We start from the raw sequence: 21,774 nt of genomic DNA, 5'->3' as shown, positions 1-21,774 counted from the left end.
GAAAAAGAGTAAAAGATTAATAGGGCTTAAAAATTTATCTAAGAGTATTCTTTAGAAAGTTATTGCACAAGATATCTAGATCTATTTAATCTAATTAGCGCTATATAATTATAGCAAATATAGGCTATAAGTCTATTATCTTAAGGGATATAAGCTAAAAATATTAAATATAGAGTCTATAATCCTTAAAAAAGGAATAAGCTAGAGCTTTATAACCCTAAGAATTAGATTAATTATTAGAGATAAGTCTAAGAAAATTATAGGTTTAAGAGATATTATACTTAAATAGGGAGAAATAATCTTTATTAGTAATTTATATTAGCTAATATTAAAGAATTAGGGAATAGATTTTAATAATATCTGCTGTTTTAATTATAGAGAATAAGATAAGATAAAATCTAATTAAAAAGAATCTAGGCCTTTTAATATTTAGGTAAATAAAGTTATAGCTATAAGTAAAGCAATATTTAATTAGCTAAACTAAGATTATTTAAAAGTTAAAATAGAGCTATATTTTATATTAAAGCAAAATATATTATTAATCTAAGATTATTTATAGAGGAAAAAAACTTAGCTTTATAAGTTAGGGGTTTTAAAATATATATAATATTAGAAATTAGAATATTTTTATTTTGGGAATAATTTATAATATTAAAAAGAGGAGATAATATAGACTATAATAACTAAAGAAGGCAAATAGGGGTATTTACTCTTAGAAGAGAGGAGGCTATATAGTAAGAAAAATCAGTATAAAGAATATAATTAGTTAAGGGATTATATACTTTTACTTAAAATTTTTAAAAAGTTTATAAATAAAGCAGGAGAGGAGAAAAGATAATAAAGAGATAATACCTTTTAGTTATTTAAAATAAAATAATTAGCTTTTTTTTTTATTATTATTTAGTATTAGTTTAGTATTAGATTATTATTAGTTTATTATATTAGTTTATAGCTAGAGCTTCTCCTTTAGCTCTACTCTGAGCTCTAAAGCTAAATACTCTTCTCTTCTTTCTTAATACTTACTCGCTTAAAGACTTTATGCTAAGTCTTAATATATCTTCCTATAACAATATCTATAACTTTAATAAAACTAGATATATAATAGGCGGGCCTATACCTCGGCCTAGCCGGGGGCGAGCTCAGCCCACCCTAGAAGCTCAGCCCACCCGAGTATTTTTACCATTTTTTAAGTGGGCCAAGCTTTTAAACTAAAAACTTCAAAAATTTATTAAAAGTCGAAACCTAAAGATATTTCACTCGAAATTAAATATTTATATAGGTTATAACCTATATCTTATATATATAAAAAAAGAAAAATTAAATATCTAAAAATCGATTTTTAAGAATTAAAAAACCAAGAAAGATTTGTAATTTTCGAATTTCTATGTGTAATTTACTAACTCTTGCCCTAGCGTACCCAATTAAAATCTTAAAATCCTAATTTTAATATATAATGTAGACTAAAATATAAATTATTTTATAATATTTTTTTATATATTTCTACTATGCCTAAATAGGCTAGGAAAAATTAAAGTTTCTTAGGGTGCGCCGAGATCCCAAATACTTGGGTGGTATGAGCTTTTAGGGTGGGCTGAGCTCGTCCCCGGCTGGGCTGAGCTACATCCCGATAATAGGCCTTACTACTACTACTAAGGTAATAATATAAGCTAAATATTATAGAAAGTATTAAGTTACTTAATTAGGCAATTATAAATAGATTATATTAATTAAATATATTAACTCTATAGGCTAGGCAATACTACTATATATTATTTTTAAAGGCAAAACCTATATTTAAGGCTAGTACGAGGATCTTAATATACTAAAAGACTAAAGAATTAAAATTAGCAATAATAGCTAAACTATAAACCAGATTAAATTATACTGGCTTAAAAAAGTTTTTATACCTTAGATAGCTTATTAAAAGACTAAATAATATTTATTTCTTATTCTAGATAGGTATAGTAATTATTTAACCTTAAAATTTAATAAGATATATAGCAAACATAATATTATTTTAGTCTATATACTACCGCACTTATTAGCTTTTTATTAACCTCTAAATATTAGCTGTTTTAGGCCTTTAAAAAAAGTATATAGTTGCTTAGTTTAAGATAAGCACTATTAGGGATTTAATCATATCGATAAGCTTAACTTCCTAAGTATTTACTCTAAAGCTCGCGCCTAAATATTTATTTCAGATATTATTAAAAGCAGATTTAAAGCAACTAGTTTAATCCCTTTTAACCTAAAAGAAATACTTAAATAGTTTATTATTTAACTAACTACTCCTATACTATTAAAAAGCCGGTTAACTACTTCTATAATCTCTCTATCTAAAATACTACAGAATTATAAAAATTTAAAAAAATATAGGACTATACTTTAAGGCTTGCTTAAAAAATAAACCTAAAGTCCTCTATCTACTAATTAGCTAATCCTAGATTATTTTATTTAATAATATAAATACTTAGTAAGCAAGAAAACCCTTATAGTATATAAAAATCAGAATCTATATCTAGCTAATAAAGAACTCCAGCAAAAAAAGTAATAATCTAATTATTAAATAAGTGCTATATAGGGTTTAAATATTAAAAAAAGTCAAGCTCTTGCGCAGAGGAATAATAAAGCTAATAAAGCTCTTACTAGCACTATAGAGGGATCAGATAATTTAACTATACAGCCGCGCCAGCGGGCACTACTAACATGTTCAAATTATAATACTAGGGGCCATACTAGAGTTAGATATCCTAATTAATATAGCGATGAAATATCATCAAATTACGCTGCTATTTAGGTAGTAAAATCGGACAGTATTTCATCTAGGTGTTTGGGGTGATCAGGTCGGGCGGGTGATCAGGTCGGTCGGGAATTACGTTAATGGTTGATGGCCGCATCGCCCACGTGGGTGGTAGAGAATAACAGCATAATATGGTCGGTCTATGCTTGTATCTGGCATGTACGAAAATATAAAATTGCAGATTCAATATAACCTCCGACGCAAGTCAATGGAATATGTATGCCAAGAAACTGTTTTGATTTTAACGGCAATTCAAAGTTCTATATATACTTCGATGAATACATCGAAGCTCCGCGACATCCACAAAAAGCTGCTTTGCATGCCCCTGAGTAGCCAGGGAGTGTGAAGAAGAAAGTAAACTGCAATTCCCTCCATGATTGTCTGTATATGACAACAGGTTTATAGAGAAAGGGCATCGAAAATGGAATAGGCTGCTATATCACGACTAGAAGTTCGAAGTAGCTGTCGTCGCAGCGTTTGAACCAGAGTTGACATTCTGGACGACCAACTTGTCACCAGTGAGACTGGTGACACGGACATCGACTGTTTCACTGCCAAAGCCACCGTCCTTCTCGAAGAAGTTGTAGTACGTACGAGTGGTCTCCTGCCACGTCTTTCCGCCGTCAGTACTGACCTCGAGCGCCTTGATTGGTAGGTTCGAATTGACGACCTGCATGCTGAACCAGTACTGAGAGGAGCCGTCCTTTGCCTTGAGGCTGAGGGGGCTGTCGATGCCGCAAGGAACGATGTTCCATTGCACGTCCAGAACGCCAACAGAGAGTGCTGCCAGTTCGGAGAAGGCGTCGGGGAAGAGGTCCAGGTGGTTTTCGCCACAGCCAGGGCACTGATCGACAATCTGGATTGTATAATCAGCATTAAATAATTCATTGGAATAGGAATTTGTGTTCACTTACCATAGCCTTGATGGACTTCCCGCCGGGTACACTGACTTGTGCACAGGCACCGCAGTTTGCTCCATTGTTCCAATTCGAATTGGATAGAGCAGTGCCGAAGATGCTGGATGGAAGAGTGTAGCCCGAGAAAGAGCAAGTTCCATCCTGGACTCCATTGGTAGTATAGTATGTCGCCTGGCCTGAGTTGCTGCCACCAAGAACACCCCCAAGCAGATCACCAGCAGATGGTAAAGCAGCAGGAGCAGCAGAGACAATAGAAGCACTGCTCAGAGCAGCGGCTGCCATCGCGCTAAGCTGCGGATATCTCATTTTCGATGACGGATAAACAACAAGGTATGTAGTAAGAATGAACGGATGCGTGCTTTCCTTTTTGGACAGAAGAAGCAACACAGAAGCAGAGAATGTAGTAAACTCAGAAGAATTCAGAGAGGGGTGTAGTTAATAAATCCTGTCTCTCTCTCTTTGTCCCTTCCCTCACTAACAAAGAGTGAAATTTCTGGCAATGAATGCGACAGTTTTCGAACTGAATACAACCAACAAGTGATATAGAAAAAAATGAATGGACCTGCGGAACAATCGAAGCCCTCAAGCTTTTGTTCCAGACAGAGGCAAGAGAGTGTAAGATTTGCGTAAACGCAGGTTGGGGAAGAATGAAGAAGAGAGAGCAGTGCTAAAGAATGCCCGAGATGGCGAGGAATGTCAAAAGGAGTCACTCTGGCATTTTCCCTCGTGGGCGCCAATCATCATTTTAAATTAAACAAAGACAGCTACGGCGTAGACAGAGCTGGTGCCTCCTCTCCACCTGGGGAAACAATAGTATGTCAATCGTAAGCTCCACTGACACAGTTGTCATGCTGAAACGGCGGGCATCTAAAGTCTGATGCTTAGCTTCGCAGCTATCATATTGAAAGCGCAGCCAGGTCAATAGTTTGGGATCACCAGTTGGCCCGACCTCAGGGGCAATAATGCCAATCGGAAGTTCAGGCCCCAAACATCTCATTTAGACGGTAGCTAAGTGGCATGTTGCTGCCGCCAGTTCAGATGGTTTGCTTTCTATATTGTTCCTTGAGAGTAACTAGATTCAAGATTGATCTGAGCCTCAAAGAAGCCCGGCATTGGCAACTTAATACAAAATATAATTGATGAATTTTGCCGCTGATCTTCCCTCATTTCTTTATTCTTAGACCCTTCTGCCGATCGAGACGATCGCGGTATCTACTCCTCGGGAGATACTTAATTAGCAACGTGGATCACTTCTACAAAACGACAACAGAAAGTGTTAAATGGTAGACCTGGTCTCCCCAAACGCCCAAAGCAATCCAGGTATTTCTCCTTCCACATAGATACTATAAATTCTATAGTTACGGATGCCCACCCAACCAAACCGCATGAACTGATGGCTATAAACATCGCGCAAATGGTACTGAGAAGAAATAAGGTATCTAAGAATCCCACATGACCTCGCTGAGCCTGAGCATTGCATCGGCGATCCCTCTCTTGGCTGCCATGAAATCCTCGCGATTCTCTGCACCGCGAGGGCCCTTCATAATTTCGGAAAAACAGAGGTCTACCAGTATCTTTAGCTCATCGTAAGAGAAAGGTTCGCCGTTTCCAGCCGCCAGTGCTTTATCGCCTTGCGCTGCAAATAGTTCCTTCTCTTCCTTGGCATAGTCAAGTGCTTTTTCGGCTCCTTCAAGGAACCAGTCGAGGAACTTGGCACTGCGAGGGAGGGCGACAACCTCGTGCGGCTGGCTCGGATCGTCTAGGGCGTTGCTTCTCTCGGTGTCCTCACCGGTTGGATCCACAATTATATTCTTCAGGTTCTGTTGGAGGACAAGAACGTCCAGCTGAAGGCGCAGAGCGCCGTTATGGTTCATTGCCCCAATATATCTAGTGCAGGAGATGAAGACCTTGTCGATGAACCTGGCAAGGCCCGAAGAGATGAACCACTGTTCATTCGGGCCCACATACGCAGAGACGTTCGTGTCGAAGGAAATCAGATCAGTGTTTAGTTCAAGGACCGCCGGAGACGCAGATGTCGGCTGGTTAGGGATGATATGGTGCCAATGCACGTTCGGATCGGGTGAAGGAGTAATAGGAGTATTCGATTCACGTAATTGAGGAGGGGGAGGGTTTGGTCCCGCCATGGCCTTGGTAAGCATGTGGATAATGCCGCACCGGATATCAATGTGCAGCGTAAGAAGCGCTGCTGTGGCGAGATCTCGGAGCGACTGCACTGTGGTATCGAATGCTACTGCAGTCTCAGGATTGAGAGGAAGATAGACCGACTGGCTAACACTGTCCCGCTTTGTCCTCATAGCCGTAATAAGAGTCCATCGACGAGAGTGAGGAACACGCCCCGAGGATGACTGCGGCCGCGACTCGCTCTGACTGACATGTCGCAACTTCACAAGATGACTGGCAAGCCATTGCTTTCAAACAGTCAGTTTGAGCCTTGTGATATTTGGTGGCATGACAGTGGACGTACCATGCTATTATACAGTAATGACAGCGCAACGACCGTCTTAGGATCTGAGATGATATCATACGGCACGAGAGGATTCTTATTTGTCTCCTTGATCATAAGATCGATTTCCTGGACATAGTCAGCAGGGTTCATGTACCCCGCTCATTGCAGACATACCTTATCGACAAGTTCTCTTTTCTTATCACCGGGGTTTTGCCATAGCTCAAGTACTGTATCCCGGATCTCGCCTGATTCCGCAAAAGCCGCGGCTGCTTTGAGACGGACGCCCCCCGGTGCTTGCGGGGAAATCTTGGAGACAATTGCTGAACGATGTTAGCCACGCTTTGTCTGTCCTAAGAAGGAAAAGGACCTACCCTTGTACCAGCCGCAGCACTTGTCATAGTATGTCACAACTTGGCTAATGACAAGCTGTGTAAACGTCTGATCTTGAGGAATAGTATCCAACATCTTGCTAAATGCTTTGACAAGGTTCATGAATTGGACAGTCCCCTACGAGAAAAGTTCGTGAGTTAGCGATCCATGTCGAAGACAGGAGGACTAATAAGCGTACCTTAAAGACCGGTCTGGGAGAAACGGCTGCCCACTGCGGATCCTCAGTAAAGGCATCTGCTGAAATGAAACTCAATGTGCAAAGATCAGTGATAGCTTCCTCAAGCTGAGGCAGAAAGACGTTGACTAAGAAATCATCCAGGAAAGAGGTCAGTGTGCTCATAACAATGTCCGAGTCGACCGGCACGATATCCTTCAACCGTTGGATGAAAGATAGAGACGGGGGTAGCAGAAGACTCATATTGAACACACTCGGTTCGATGAGTAGCTTATGGCCGGTGCCCGAATTTCCTTGTCTGGTCTGAGAAGAGTCGGTAGTGGTCGCTCTTTGAGTTGACTTAGTCACCAGACCGGGGACGGAAGATCTCAGGATCTCGTCCAAGTCATCCTGTTCGGCTTTCATATCGGATGAGTTTTGATCGACATCAGATAGCTTGAACATTTTCTGTACCCTGTCAGACGCGATATCATACCACCTCGGGGAACTGTGTAGAATACCCTGTTCTTATCTCTCTGGTTTGGAACGGTACGCCGTCCATCAGAGTCGCCCGCTGTTGGCCTGAAGGACGAATGTCCATCTGTTGCAAGATAGTCATGCAAGAGAGAACGAATCTGAAAGTGTCAGCAAACATGTAAAGAGCGGTAGTCGGACAAATAAATGTTACCTCGCTTTGATATAGTTTCCATAGCTCCTTGAAGCCCCCGGTCAAGTTACTGGCTTTGGGGATGTCTTCACGTTCCACGATGCCTTTGACCACATCATGGACAACTCGATGACTCTCCGCTATTGCCTCAAACTTAGCATACAAGGCCCATAGGAATTCACTAAGCACGTGGCCGCGCTGTTCGTTGATCTCAGCTGGTGAGTTACTTGTGCTATCTCTGGATGAAAAGCCTCGCGGCAGGTTCGGGTATCGAGCATCAACTTCCGCATTGGTCTTGTCGACAACCGCAAAAAGTTCAACAGGCATTCGCTGTTCTATCCGATCAATAGCAACATCCAGATGTCCCATTTTATTGAGTGCCTCAATAATCATGTGGATATAGCTGAAGGTGTCAGCTTCCGGGTTCCTCGAAGCATCCTCAACCATAGGCGAGGACGTGTCCAACTTCGCTAGGAAGCCGTAGACAGGCCTTTCCCACGTTGTCACGCCATTAACCCCGGAGACACTAGCCGTCCCGTTACTTTGACCATTTATCACTGGAGGCTTCCATCTATCTTGGCAATAGGGCGATTTGAGATACAGATGGTCATGTAGCTCCTCGATTAAGATGTCGGTCAAAGAGACCTCCTGGTTGCTGAAATATGCCCGAAGGTCGGCAAGAGCCCCAATGCTATCGAAGTCTGACCTCCGCAGAAGGCGAAGAGCATCTTGCAAGATATCAATCGCAGACAAGAAACGTTTGTCGGATATCCGACCTTCTAGCTTCTCGGGCAGGGATTGGATCTCTTGGATCTGGTGGAATAACTGTAGAATATCATCGTAGCTTTGAGATGAGTGAGCCAGCCCTTTCAATTCGGGTTTGGTCGTGAGAAGACCGGCTTTCGTCTCTTCGAGAGAGTCGCGTAGCGTCCGCACGCGGGTTTGTGAGCTTTGTATGCTGCTTTGGATCTTATGGTATGTACCGATAGAACTATTGAAACCCTGGTGGTGCTCTGGGGAAACCAAGATGAGCATACTGCTTTCAATGAAGGGGCTACGTTCGATAGAAACTCACCGTTGACAATAGCCTTCAGCGTCTTTTGAATCTGCTTGTGCATCTCCAGGAATTCCGGTTCCCGATCTGCTTTACCCAACGTGCTGTTGTCCATCAATTGCAACCCGACCTGAACAGGAACGCATTCATCGCTGGCCATGAAGTCCCAGTCACGCTGGATCGACTGGAGGATGTCCTCTATCGCCTGCGCTCCCCGGGCCCTCCGCGCACCATCTGAACCCTCTCCTCCCCTCGATCGACTCGTATAGCCAGTTTCATCTCTTCCACCTGCCCGTCTGGCACCCGCATTCGGATCTCTCGTGCGCGACCGTGAGGTCGCCTGTCGCTGCTCACGCTCTACCCTAGCCCGGCTTCGCTCCCGCGACGGCGACGTAGAATAGTCTGCTTGCTGAGGCTCCTCGGATAATCCGCCATATCCACCTACACGGGGCTCTCGTCCTCCACCTGCACCACCGTAGCCGTTTGCCCTCCGGGTATCTCCATTGCTGTATCCTTGGTCATAGCGGCTCCCGTCGCCGTAGCCATTTCCGTTCGTATAACCGCTTCGTCCGCTCATGCCAGATTTCCGATCGGTCGTAGACGCGTACAAAGAAATTCGAAGTCGTTCAGCGCGCTAGCTCGCGGGCTATTTGATATCCCGGCGGAGATAAATAACTAACTGATTGAGGTTGGGTCGGCGGTCGGTGGTCGTGCCTTCGTTGCCTGTTGTCAAGTCTCGAGATGGTTGAACTGTTTCGACTGTGATTCACCCCTTCATTGATTCCCGTTTACGGGAAGGAAATCACCGCTAGGACAAGCTATAGGACCCGCCTATGAGAGAAGACCAGGGCGCGGAACTCCTTCTGCGCACGAAGTGAAGAAGTCGTCGGGCAATTGTATGCGTGAGAAAGCGGTACTTAGGCTGACTGCGGCGAGATGCTCTCCTTTCCCCACACAAGCTTTCGGACAGCGCCTGTCATGTCCCCGCGGGATGCCGACAGACAGTAGACTGCATTGTTATCAAGATTTGAAATGATTGGTGTTAGAATACCTCCGCAAATGTATTCTACTTTCTATTTATATGCATTCAAAGTCCAAAAAGGCTAGAAATATAGAGCGCCCTCTATGCTCCCGTCTCGAGGCAGACGATGCCGGATCTATGTCGTCGTCTGATGATGGATATTTACAAGGCAACCTTAATCTAAATGGGCTGAGTCTCTTTCTTCAGCCAGGTGCGCGTCAACTCGTCCTTCTCAAAGAAGTGCTGCGTCTTCTCCCAGACTTCTTCGTGGTAGTCATTGACCCATTTGATCTCTGCCTCCGTCAGCAGGGATCGTTCAATCAGATTGCGACCCAAGGGTGTCATGGTAACATGTTCGAAGCCCAGCCACGCCTTGTCACCGAAACGGTTCCGCGTTTGCACCTCGCGAGCAATAATCACGTCTACAAGGAGTTAGTATACAGCTATATGTAATGATCTTCTGGAACCAGAAGGTCGCTCTTACTCTCGATACGGATACCAAACTTTCCATCTTCGTAATAACCGGGTTCTACAAATTGTCAATTAGACGGATGACTTCGGGAGGAAGGGGTGGGTGACATACCATCGGAAATGACGTTTCCTGGAGACAGCGAAACCTCAGAATACTGGACGCGCGTGCCAATACCGATGGGACCTTCGTGGACGTTCTGTGTGCCATTAGATACCAATTCGTTGTGCGTCAACATCGATCTCATACCAGGTAGGACCCGATTCCGTGACCGGTGCCATGAAGATAGTCCAGGCCTTCCTTCCACAAGTGCTGTCTTGCAAAAGCATCAAGAGCAAAGCCGCTCGTTCCTTTGGGGAAGACTGCGGTGTCGATTCCGATGAGACCCTTAAGGACCAGGGTGAATGCCTTCTTCTCGAATTCCGTAGGCTGGCCAAAGTGGAATGTGCGTGTGGTGTCGGTAGTGCCATCCAGATACTGGGCGCCGGAGTCGCAGAGGTAGATAGCCTTGGGATCAATTACGGAACAGCTTCCCTTCTCAGGCTTATAATGGATAACAGCCGCGTTGGGGCCTGTAGAAGAAATGGTGTCGAATGAAAGGCCGACGAAGTTCTCATGCTTGGACCGAATCTGCTCCAATTTGTCTGCTGCTTCAACCTCGTCCAGCTTTGTATGTTTGTTAACCAACTCGTTTTCAAGCCAGGCAAAGTACTCGGTGAGAGCAGCACCGTCTCTGATATGACAAGCTCTCATGCCCTCCACCTCCGCTTCATTCTTGATGGCCTTTGCATCAGAGATGGGGCTTCGAGCCTCTTCGACCTGACCCTCTCCGCCCAGGCTTAGACTGAGTGCCCAGGAAGCCTTGTTGGACAGGAGGAATTTCGTAGGTGTCTTATCAGCCGCAGTCGGGGCTTTCGCGCTTAAGGTCTTCGCATCAGCAAATATGGTGTCATAGGGCTTAATGACGACGTCTTGGCCAAGATGTTTCTTCGCTTCTGGGGTCAATTTTTCGGCATCGATGTACAGCTCCGCTGTAGTGGGAGTAATCACTGCATATGAAAAGAACACGGGGTTGTAAGGGATGCTGCGTGAGTGTCAGAGATCCGAACCGCCTGGACCCATAATGGCTATGACTTACTCGTTCCCTCTCAAGTTGAAGAGCCAAGCAATTTCATCAAGCATTGCTATTTCAGTTAGTATCTGTCCTGTTAGGAGTGATACGGATCTGAGCGCTCACAAATAACAAATCCGGCCCGTTTCTTCGTCTGAAGGTCCTTTCGCAAGTCACTGATTTTCTCCTGGAAAGACTTTCCAGCAAACTTCTCCGGGTGGACCTTGACCTTCTCGTTTGGACGAGCCGGACGGTCCTTGCCCCAGACAAGATCGACCAAATTCTGCTGGATTCCTACCAAAGAGGAGCCGTTTTTATTGAGCGTCTCTGAGAGCTTGCGGGCGCTTGCTGCAAGATATCAGCACCCATCTCTCGGCAGTGTCCCATAAACGGAATGATCACATACAGGCTGTGATCAGACTCGGGTCGACACCCACGACTTTTCCACCCTCTGCTTGCTCCGTTGTCCTAGTATCCGCTTAGTCTACACCCGTCCTTCCAGTCTTGCAACAGAGCGCATACCATTCCTGCCAGGTCGGGACGCCTTCCAGTCCACGCTTCAACAGCAACCAATTGTCATCCAACTGCTTGGCGGCCTGGTTAAAATACCGGCCATCTGTCGATAGAGCTGCGTTTGTTAACGACACAACGGCCGTTCCTGCGGAGCCGGAGAATCCAGAGATATATTCTGCAGTTATGGGTAAGCCTGCGAGCTGACGAGGGCGCGGAATTCGATCGTGCGGGACTAATCTAACCTCGACGAGCATCACATGGCGCGATGTATTCGGATTGGTGACTATCCTCGCTGGGAATAACTGGAAAGGCATGAGACGATTAGCTCTTTCGGGGGCATGAACCGAGGGCACGCACTGTATACGTCAACCTTGTGCTCTGACATGAGCTGCCTGAGCTTTGCCAGGCGCTCAGTAGTGTCTACCTTCTCCATGTCGACAGCGCGGAGTGGAGAGTAAGAAGAAAAGAGCTTTGTAGACTGTCGCGAGAGCGGCTGTCGCAAGGGTAAGGAAAATATCCAGGTGTGACGAAACGGACGCCCGCAGAAAAGCATCGGCAGACGAAGTGACCCCGCGATGTCGACAAAGGGCCTAAGAATGAGAATCTAAATTCTCGGGGATGTGCACACTCCCGGAATAGGTGGACGAGCGAACTAGCTTGAGCCCGCAGAGCAACAATAATTGGAGTGGAGATAACAACAGAGGAGATCGCGTGCGCGGAGTGTGACACGGAGTCTGGCAGCACAAGCGTACTTTAACACTGCAGTCACCGGTAAAGCTAGCTAGCTAGTTAATAATAATGCTTAAGGCTACTAGTTAAATCCTCTGTAATGCTTGTGGGTAAAGACACTGCCGTACAGCGCCCGTGGCTGCTTAGCGACAACGGAGCCCCATAGGCGCCGGTCAGTAGGTAGGGGCTGCTAGTTAAGTACCAGTATTAGTTATCCGCACAGTTTCTCTCTGCACACCCACTACCATTAAGAGCTTCCCAAGTCAATGGGACAGGGTGCCAATGGAGGCGCTGCATAGTTCTGAAGCATAAACTAGTCAAGCTCACTGCACTGGCAGCAAGTGAGGATAAGTTATGCCACACGCAGATTATTATTTGTCCGCTCGTCTATTCTAAAAATTCTTCTTGTCTTTCACGCGCCTCTCTAAATCAGTGTCGTTTGTGCCCCTCTCCTGTTGTCTATTCCCCCCATGCAAGCTCACCGCCTTTCATTTCTGTCCTAGCGTCATATACACGTGATTGAAGATTCTCCAGGCTTGGCATCGCTCCCCTGGTTGTGTCTGGATCTATATCAGCTAGTGTGGACGAGAACGAACCCGGCCATGTCTGCTGGGCTGGGTCAGACCCCAGATCCACAGGCCCTGGTGGCAGGGGCCAACGAGGTTGGTATCAGATATCCAAGACTGCGCTTACAGAAGGTCTGACAGTCAGAGATATAGACTGTGGCCCAGCTCTACGATCCGGCGAATGCGCGGAACCCCACCAAAGTCAAAGAGCTTCAGGAGCATCTGCAGTTGCTGCAGAGAAGCCCCCAAGGATGGATCGTCGCGGATGGTCTGATGGGTAGTAGCAACCCAGATGCCAGATTCATGGGTGCCCTGACGTTCATAGTCAAGATTAATCAAGACTGGTTAGCCATCGCCATGAACCTGCAGATTCTTCTATTTCTTTTTTTGCTGACATCGAAGAAAATAGGTCCAATCTCACGGAAAATGATGCCCGTGAGCTTCTGGAGCGTCTGATTAACCATTTTGTTCTATTTGCTGGTCGTGATGAGAAGCCTCTGGTTCTCCGCAAATTGGCATCAAGTCTTGTCGCCATCTTTCTCAAACCTAATGCACCATGGAGACGTGCCCTGTGGAACCTGGCTGTCTGTCTCGCGCATGGGAGATATGTCCCAGAGGAGCAGTCTCGGTCAATTGACTTCCAGACTGCAACCCTACCGCATCTGGGCCACAGTCAGATTGTCGCGTTGCTGTACTTCTCCGCGGCTCTTGCAGAGGAGACGTCAAAATGGTCCATGGAGTCCCGCCGCAGGTGAGTGGGCATTTCCTCTGAAGTACGATGCCGGAAACTGATAATGATGATATTAGTGGTGACGACCATCCTATATCAGAGAACATCGAGGATGCATTGACGCTGTCTGAGTTTGTCCTGAGTCTCATTCTTCAGCAGGAAACTCCAGGTCAGGACACCAATGCTGGACCTGGAAACGAAGCGATTACTTCGTACAATGTAAGTTTTGGCCTCGCTTGACCAGTGGAATCAATCTCACCCGACAATCACAGGTGTGGTTGACCGTGCGCGGTTCGATACGAGCGCGGGATCCCATCCCGTCGTCCCGACTAGCCTCACCTACCACGCGAGTTATCCAGAGCCTTCGTGTGCCCATTTTATCAAAGACTGCAACTGAAGTAGTGACTGATTTGCTCCACTCGAGGGATAATATCTTGAATCAAGAGCATCTGGCGTCGATTCTACAATTCATTGTCAGTGATGTTGGTGCTGCTCACGTTGTCGGACTCGTAGAAGGTGTTTACGATGACGACCATATGGTCTTCCTGGAGCTGTTATTGGCCTACGCAAGCCGGGAATACAGGGATATCTTGATAGAGCCTCTGACTCCGGAACACGAAAACGTTCTGACGTTCTTGCACACGCTGTTCCATGGGCCAGGATATGCGGCTGTTGATGATGAGGCCTGTCCTTACCTGCTTGAGTGGTGGACTGAAATGGCCGATGAGCTTCAGGGTGTCTTTTTTGATACGGAGCCGCCTAGCATTGACCGAGCTAAGCAGAATCTAGCCCGTGCCGTCCTTGACTGTTTCGCGAAGTTGATGTACCCAGAGCCCCAGGATCTTCAAGGTTGGAGTGATGACGAGAAAATCGAATTCAACACTTTCCGCCGCGATGTGTGCGACTTTCTGCTCGCAGCATACCCGATCTTGGGCATTGAGCTCATTCAGGTCTTTCAGGAGAAGGCGAAATCAGCTATGGAGAGTCAGGACTGGCGAACGTTCGAGGCATCAATCTTCTGTCTCGGGCATCTATCGGAGGCAGTTGACGAGAACGAACACGCTGACCAGTGCCTCAACGCTATTTTCTTCACCAACGAATTTGCAACTCTCTGTGCTGGCCAGGAAGTACAGATCTCAGACAAGGCACGTCAAACTCTCGTGGACATGCTGGGTCGGTACAAATCGTTCTTTGAACGTACGCACGCGCTGCTGCTGCCGGTATTAAACTTCTTGTTTTCGTCCCTGGACGTAGCTTCGTGCGCTACAGCGGCATCCAAGTCGATCTCGTTTCTGTGCAAATCATGTCGCCAATCCCTGACACCGGTTCTGCCAACTTTCTTGAATCAATTCGATCAATTCCGCATGAAGCCTACGGCCACTGTCCAGAACATGGAGCGTGTGCTAGAGGGTATAGCAGCTATTGTGCAGACACTACCTACAGACCAAGACAAAGCAGAATGCCTTGAGCGCCTCCTGCGCTTTTTCCAGGAACAGGCTGAAGTGGCTCGAGCTGAAGCTGTGCGAGGCGAAACCGAAGCAGCACAGGGCCATGCCCACTTGGTTCTGCGCTGCGTTGCCAGTATTGGCAAGGGTCTCCGTACAGATGGTGATGCGGTCGTCGACCTAGACCGTGACTCGACAGATCCATACCCGGCTACATTCTGGAATACGGGCCCTGGCGCTGTTTCCCAGGCCTTGATTATGCAATGCATGCACATCTTAGTCAATGACTTTCCCATCAACGTGGGCATCATCGAAGCAGCCTGTGATATCCTCAAAGCAGGCTACACGGAGAAAACTGGACCATATGTCTTTCCTCCCGTGACCACTGTCAACTTCGTCAAAAGCATCCCGCTAGGAAGCCCCGGGGCGGATATAGTTATGGGCACGGCATCAGCATTCCTGGCCTCACACAGAGACCATCCCCAGCAGATCAGCAACGAGGCCGTGTCGCTGATCGTCCATGTATATGAGACGTTCTGCTGGATGCTAGAGAATCCACAATACAACGATCCCGAGATTGCTAATAGTGGTATTGACTTCCTTACTCGTTTACTGCCCAAGTATCATCCCATCCTCTTTTCCCTCACTTCCTCTCCCCCAGAACCTACGCGCGACGAGCTCAACCGGCGCGGTGGCACTGGACTTTTGGGCCATAGCCATCCCCAAAGACCGATTCTTGAAACTATTCTTAGCTTTACCTTCATGGCTCTCTCGGGAGCTGATCCGTTACCACTTCGCTCTGCCTCTCAGTTCTGGGTCAGCGTCCTCAATCTCCCCATCGGTAGGGAGGCCAATGCGTCGCAGGCTGTTGAGGACGCCCTGAAGGAGTGTCTACCCACTCTTTGCCAGATTCTAATCACGCAGTTAGCTGGGCGCTGTGCCCGATCCGACATCGATCATCTCGTTGAGGTCCTCAAAAGAGTTATCTTCCGGCAGCAGGGTGCTGCCCGTTTACATCTGTCTGTTGCACTGGCGTCTCTGGGATCCGACTCGTCTCAGAGCCAAGGCGCTCTTCCGTCCCCACAAGACAGAGAGCGTTTCCTTGCGATGCTGATTGCTGCGCGTGGATCAGCCAAAACTAAGGAGCTAGTCCGCACGTTCTGGAAACAGTGTCGTGGCGCTGGGTTTGACTACGTCGAATAATAGATCACAATGATGGTGACGACGATAGGGAAGCTTCTTCTTTGAGATCTTATGAGAAAATGATCCGCTTCTTTTGGTCCTGTTGGATCGAATGCCTATCTTGATGGCAAGAGCATTAAGGATGGACCTTGGTTTGCTCTCCAAACTGAAGTAGATTGCTCAGCATTCGGTCGGAGGATAAAGTTCCCTGTGTGGTCCCATGTGTGGCCTATAGAAGCATTAGCCATCAATGATTGTCAATAAAATCTCTAGCTAATAGAAACTTGATTTTCTAACTAAGCCAGTTCTTATCATTGTGATGTGCGATGAATACGCGGTAGATAGAATAGAGAGTGCGGCAATGATCAGAGTTAAAGGAGAAGGACCTATGAGAGGAGGGTTCGAGAGGGATAAAACAGTGAGATGTAACAGATCTTATAGAACTTTCAGCAAGGGACCTTCAACGATCACCCGTCCACGCACAATTGGCACAGGTGTGGTCCGCGACATCGCCCAACGCGACGCACTCGTCGAAAGGGCCGAGGCCCCGGCGGCAGTGTGTGCATTGGGGGAGCTGCACGTCGCCACGTGACTGGGTCAACGTGGCCAAGATGCGATGGCTGCTAGAAGCAGCATCCTGTTCGCGAGGCAGGTTGTCACCGTTCACATCTCTGGGAGTGGTGCGATATTGCACTGACTGAATGCCGTCGCTCATCGACGTCGCCAGCCCAGCTTGGACATAGATTGACTGACTGGTCGAATGAATCCCCGAGATGACCACATCCCCCATACAGCTCTCTGTGTAGCAAATTACCTTAGATCTGTCCCATATTGTCCAGAACAAACGAGCCGGAGTCCCCCGCTGCACAGAACGATGTCTGGGTAGGTATGATTGGGCTTGCCGGTGGACTTGTCCAGAATAACGTACTCCTCTCTGCTTCTGGTGTCTGGTCGGGCCAAGCAGTCTGAGGACGTTGCAGATTCTGTTGGAGGACGTCCCACTCCCAGGCGCGACGTTCGCGCTGCCATGTAGCGTATTCGCGCTGAAACTGTATGAGGTTGTCGTTGAGGCGTGCGAGGTATTGCCGGTACAGCGTCTTTGCGAGTGTGAGTCGGTCTTCGTTAGTGGAATAGTTGGGCGTGATGTTAGACTCGGCGCCACGCTGATCTGGTAGCCTTGCTCATCATAGCGGTGCTGTGCTCTTAGGCTGATTATAATAAGTCAGTGTTCCATTACATACACCCGCTGTGAAATCAGTCATCCTGCATATCTTGATGTATGTACTAGGCCCCTTTCTGAAGCTGCCCAAATGGGCCTAAACCGATCCTTCTGGAGCCACAGCCAGATAATGGCCGTATATGGATGGGACCTTCTTCAGCGGGATGTGAGGCATTGTATTTGATCCGAATACGTACTTCGGGAGAAGCGGCCTCGACAAACGCCCAGTCAATGATCTTCTTCGAGACGATAGACTTGCCCGACGAAACCAGCACCTGTGCCTATGGATAAGGGCATAGATTTGACCACCGTCCTCTTCTCTTTCGTTTCTGCTAATTCTTTTCTCATGGATGCCAATTCGATTTTCGACATGGGGATGTATTCTTCAAGAGAGGTGATGTACTCGTTGGCGTCCTGCAAGGTTGCTTCGATGTCTTTTTCTGCAAAGTGGAGTACATCCCATTTCTAAATGAGCGTCAGGCCTCATGCGTGACAGATATGAGACACCCGGACTACCTTCTTCAGGCCTTTTTTTTTTCTTGGGTTAGGGATTCGATAGAATGGCATTTTATATTGTCTAGGGAATTATAGATTTTTAGAGGAAATCTGGTAAATAGATAGATATAGATGATATATTAGTGTTTTATATATTCCAAGACTGTTGATGAATCTCGACGATTCTGATGGAATTTAGGGATGAAGATGATCCTATTCCTCCCTACAGAGGGGAAAGCTAATATACTAGGATATATATGATGTCCCGGGCTATGGGCTATGCCTAGACCGTACCTGGCTACTAATCCCGTAACAAAGATTAATCCTTCTAATTTGTTTTGTGGTTGAGATGGCAGATGGGAAGAATTGCGCTGCTAATCTGGCTAATTTGTAGGTATGCAATACGGCACTGATTCACTCGGGGGTGAATTACTCTGACTACTTAGAAGTTGGGATTCACTGCCTCGGCCAATCAGACTTGTTTTGTCATCATCTTGCATGAGGCCTTCTACAGCTCCTTCAAAGCTATGAAGAAGATCCCGGGGATAATAGTCATGGAGGAGAGACTTGGGAATATAAGTAGAGCTCCGATTTCCAAAATTCCAAAATTCCAAAATCCAGAATCCAAAGTATTCTCCTTCTTCACCTATACTAGCATTTGAGGTAAACATAGGTACTTTGAGCAAAATGAAATACGTGCAACTGGGAAGCAGCGGTCTTCGCATCGCCCCCATTGGCGTGGGATGCATGAGTTTTGGGAACGGCGAGGGCCGTTACAAGTGGTCGCTCTTGGAAGACGAAGCGCTGCCAGTGCTGAATTATTGCTACGAATCTGGCCTGAACTTCTTCGACACCGCAAACCTCTATTCCAGTGGCAAGTCGGAAGAGATCCTGGGCAAGGCGATCAAAACATACGGATGGCGCCGTGAAAACATTGTCATCGCAACCAAACTGTGGGCGCCAGTCGGCCGCGGCTCCGAACAGCCCATGTCAATGACAGATGATGAAAAGGACAACGCCGGCTATGTGAATCAATACGGATTGAGTCGAAAGCATATCTTCGAGAGCATCGAAGCCAGCTTGCAGAGACTCGATCTGCCCTACGTCGACCTGCTGCAGATCCACCGTTTCGATCCCCGAACGCCGGTGAAGGAGACCATGGAGGCGCTTCATGATATTGTGAAGTCCGGCAAGGTGCGCTACCTCGGTGCGTCATCGATGTGGGCTCACCAGCTCCTGGAGTATCAATACACCGCTCGCATGCATGGCTGGACCGAGTTTATCTCGATGCAGAATCTTCACAACGCCATCTACCGAGAGGAGGAGAGGGAGATGTATCCTGCGTGTGCCAAATTCGGAATGGGTGGGATCCCTTGGAGCCCCCTTGCAATGGGATTTTTGGCTCGACCCTGGCGTGACTTCTCGAAAACCTCACGCGGAGAGTTCCAAGGCCCTGGTTTCCACGGCCAACAGACTACAGAGACCGACAAGAGAATCAACGAGCAAGTGGAGCAAATTGCCCAGCAGCATGGTGTGTCGATGGCCATCGTGGCCATTGCTTGGTCCCTTTCGAAGCCATTTATCACGGCGCCGATTTTGGGAATGAACAAGAAGGAGAGAGTGGACGAGGCAGTGAAGGCAATCTCCTTCAAGCTCAGTCCCGCTGAGTTGAAGAGCATTGATGACCTGTATGAGCCCAAGAGGGTGTTCGGCCATGAATAAGTTTTGCATACTTACATCTGGGGTTGTAGCTTGAGGCCTCTATCGCGAGTATTTTGAAATGGAAACGACCTTGTCGAACTTCTCCTGTAGCATGACTAGATTGAATATTATCGAGGCGATAAATTAGGGAACTTCTTTTTACGCTACTGTCGAAGCCTCCTTCTCATTATTGGTCAGGGCCTTTCCTACGGCTTTAGATCCCTGGTTAGTGTGATGCAAGCGGATGACATACAGCAGTAGTACGAGAGTAGGTCAAGGGTTGATAATAATAAATATCTCAGATGTGCAGGTAAGAGACCCGATACTAACAACTACGCCCCCATCTTCCTGTCATCAAGTCACATACGGTGCTGCGTTGGAAGAACGGCATCACAAATATGGATCGATTCGTAGAGCGCCCATCTGAACGACGGATCGCTTTAAGACTATTGTCCTCGCAGCGCCGCACTGCATGGTCAGACGAAGATTGGTCGGGTATTACCGATCCCAAAACACGCCGCAGGCTTCAAAATCGCATAAACCAGAGGGCTCGACGTAGGTCGCCTACCAATACCAATTAGCGAGTATCGTCCTGACCGTCTATATATACAAATAGGTCTACAAAATACAAAACCGCAAGCCCATTCGAGGGACAGAAAAAATAAAGAGTGCCACGATTCTCCTTCCAATGAACAGCATGAGTCAACCACACTTGCGATTGCTCCTGCAAATAACGACCAAACAACACCTAATACCATTACTGACCCCGCCCCTCTCGAGGAGATCAAGGATGTATGCATACTGGAATCTGATTCCCCGCCAGCAACAAGAAGAATGGCCAGATTAGAAAGAATGGCTCTTCAATACTACACGATGGGCTCCCTGCGAACCGATCTCCTACTGAACCTGATTCAACTCAATTTCACCAGAGCCCTGATTGAAAATCGAAGAATCCTCGGCCTGAACTCCGATCAGCTCCATGACGATGCCATCTCACCTTTCAACACTGCTGGTCCATGGCAAGATGACTCTCTCTCTACCCTTCCAACAAGTCTCCAACCGACTGCAATCCAGCGCTCTATCCCCCATCACCCCTGGTCGGACCTACTCCCTGTTCCCCAAATGAGAGATAATCTGATCCTTGCTGGAGAATTCGAGGAAGAGATACAACTTTGTCTGGATATGAAGGGAAATGGAAGCACGCGATCAGGCATCATTGTTTGGGGTGATCCTTGGGATCCGGCCGGGTGGGAGGTGACGGAGTCTTTTGCTCGCTCTTGGGGCTGGGTTCTTAGGAGTTGTTATGATTTGGCTTATTCTACGAATCGGTGGCGGGCGAAACGGAATGAAAAACCGCTATTTCGTATGTGATTTGATTCAGGCGGTTTATTTTAAATAACATTAGATAGAATGTCTTGCTATCCAGCCCGTGCGGGTGATTATCCGTGGTCAACATCCGTCATATCCAGGGAAACAAGTCATGACTTGTTTCTTAACTCTTCCGAACTATGCTCCTTTCTACAACCAACCCTGTAATATTTGCTAGGATTGTTTGAAGAAATCCTGTGCGATGTGCGTGACTGAGGTATGTAGCTCCTGTAGCTCCTTATGCGCAGTACTTATGACAGCGATGGCAAGTCACAACTGCTATCGGGACAAGACTGTAACCTCGTTCTTATTATACAACATATAGACTGGTCCATTCAGTATTCAAACTCCTGACAAGGTGAGGGAACAAGGAGTTCCATCCGCCATTATGCGTAGAATCGCTCCAAAACTCGAGCTGTAAACATAAAAGATCTAAGAATCATCTTTATATAGCGTCGGCATCTCTGTTCCAACACGCAGTTACGACTTCTTCAGCTTAGATAGTCATCTCCTAGACTGTACTGCTTCTCTGATTGATTCTGTATGAATCCACATACTATAAAATGTGTGTGCATGTCCGACTTTGGGGTTCTTATTAGATGATGTTCACCGCTTGATCTTTCTCGCTGATGGCTGCTCTTCCATCATTGGTCTCTCTTCCCATCTATCTTTTCTTCTTTCCGTAAGCTTAAGGAGTGATGGCGTTTACTGTTTGAAAATTATCTCTCTGCCACTTAGGTTAGGTAGCTACCTATCTCTCCCTGCGGTTCTTCTGT

The 21,774-nt window shown here is 46.7% G+C and overlaps 6 protein-coding genes across 6 annotated transcripts; 3 read left to right on the top strand and 3 right to left on the bottom strand.

Annotated features, from left to right (window-relative positions):
* Positions 1 to 3,245: 3,245 nt before the first annotated feature.
* Positions 3,246 to 3,999, bottom strand: C8Q69DRAFT_506345 (rare lipo protein A; the record flags this gene model as incomplete). The annotated part of the gene is made up of 2 exons (XM_028632794.1): positions 3,246 to 3,656; positions 3,715 to 3,999. The coding sequence occupies 2 exons, from the start codon at positions 3,997 to 3,999 to the stop codon at positions 3,246 to 3,248; spliced, it is 696 nt and encodes a 231-aa protein (XP_028485788.1).
* A 1,157-nt stretch (positions 4,000 to 5,156) lies between these two features.
* On the bottom strand, positions 5,157 to 11,996 carry C8Q69DRAFT_486188 (hypothetical protein; the record flags this gene model as incomplete). The annotated part of the gene is made up of 16 exons (XM_028631883.1): positions 5,157 to 6,146; positions 6,203 to 6,310; positions 6,359 to 6,504; positions 6,556 to 6,691; positions 6,753 to 7,184; positions 7,417 to 8,408; positions 8,471 to 9,021; positions 9,694 to 9,892; positions 9,955 to 9,999; positions 10,054 to 10,138; positions 10,189 to 11,023; positions 11,078 to 11,123; positions 11,177 to 11,398; positions 11,457 to 11,518; positions 11,573 to 11,795; positions 11,921 to 11,996. The coding sequence occupies 16 exons, from the start codon at positions 11,994 to 11,996 to the stop codon at positions 5,157 to 5,159; spliced, it is 5,148 nt and encodes a 1,715-aa protein (XP_028485787.1).
* A 706-nt stretch (positions 11,997 to 12,702) lies between these two features.
* On the top strand, positions 12,703 to 16,456 carry C8Q69DRAFT_233956 (nuclear transport receptor LGL2). Its single transcript, XM_028626426.1, has 5 exons — positions 12,703 to 12,954; positions 13,012 to 13,202; positions 13,268 to 13,609; positions 13,666 to 13,807; positions 13,861 to 16,456. The coding sequence occupies exons 1-5, from the start codon at positions 12,895 to 12,897 to the stop codon at positions 16,234 to 16,236; spliced, it is 3,111 nt and encodes a 1,036-aa protein (XP_028485786.1). The 5' UTR covers positions 12,703 to 12,894; the 3' UTR covers positions 16,237 to 16,456.
* Positions 16,457 to 16,675: 219 nt separating this feature from the next.
* On the bottom strand, positions 16,676 to 17,477 carry C8Q69DRAFT_506341 (hypothetical protein; the record flags this gene model as incomplete). The annotated part of the gene is made up of 3 exons (XM_028632793.1): positions 16,676 to 17,013; positions 17,144 to 17,312; positions 17,457 to 17,477. 3 exons carry the CDS (start codon positions 17,475 to 17,477, stop codon positions 16,676 to 16,678), a joined length of 528 nt encoding a protein of 175 aa, XP_028485785.1.
* Positions 17,478 to 18,488: 1,011 nt separating this feature from the next.
* C8Q69DRAFT_464117 (putative aldo-keto reductase) lies at positions 18,489 to 19,882 on the top strand. The gene is made up of 2 exons (XM_028630399.1): positions 18,489 to 19,617; positions 19,681 to 19,882. Exons 1-2 carry the CDS (start codon positions 18,617 to 18,619, stop codon positions 19,706 to 19,708), a joined length of 1,029 nt encoding a protein of 342 aa, XP_028485784.1. The 5' UTR covers positions 18,489 to 18,616; the 3' UTR covers positions 19,709 to 19,882.
* C8Q69DRAFT_491343 (hypothetical protein) lies at positions 19,883 to 21,140 on the top strand. Its single transcript, XM_028632142.1, has 2 exons — positions 19,883 to 20,185; positions 20,247 to 21,140. Exons 1-2 carry the CDS (start codon positions 20,029 to 20,031, stop codon positions 20,999 to 21,001), a joined length of 912 nt encoding a protein of 303 aa, XP_028485783.1. The 5' UTR covers positions 19,883 to 20,028; the 3' UTR covers positions 21,002 to 21,140.
* The last annotated feature ends 634 nt before the right edge of the window (positions 21,141 to 21,774 follow it).

The sequence above is a fragment of the Paecilomyces variotii genome (genome assembly GCF_004022145.1).
Source record: "Paecilomyces variotii strain CBS 101075 chromosome Unknown C8Q69scaffold_4, whole genome shotgun sequence".
NCBI lineage: Eukaryota > Fungi > Ascomycota > Eurotiomycetes > Eurotiales > Thermoascaceae > Paecilomyces > Paecilomyces variotii.
Note: the sequence above shows the minus strand (reverse complement) of the source record. Positions and strands in the feature narration are given on the sequence as shown.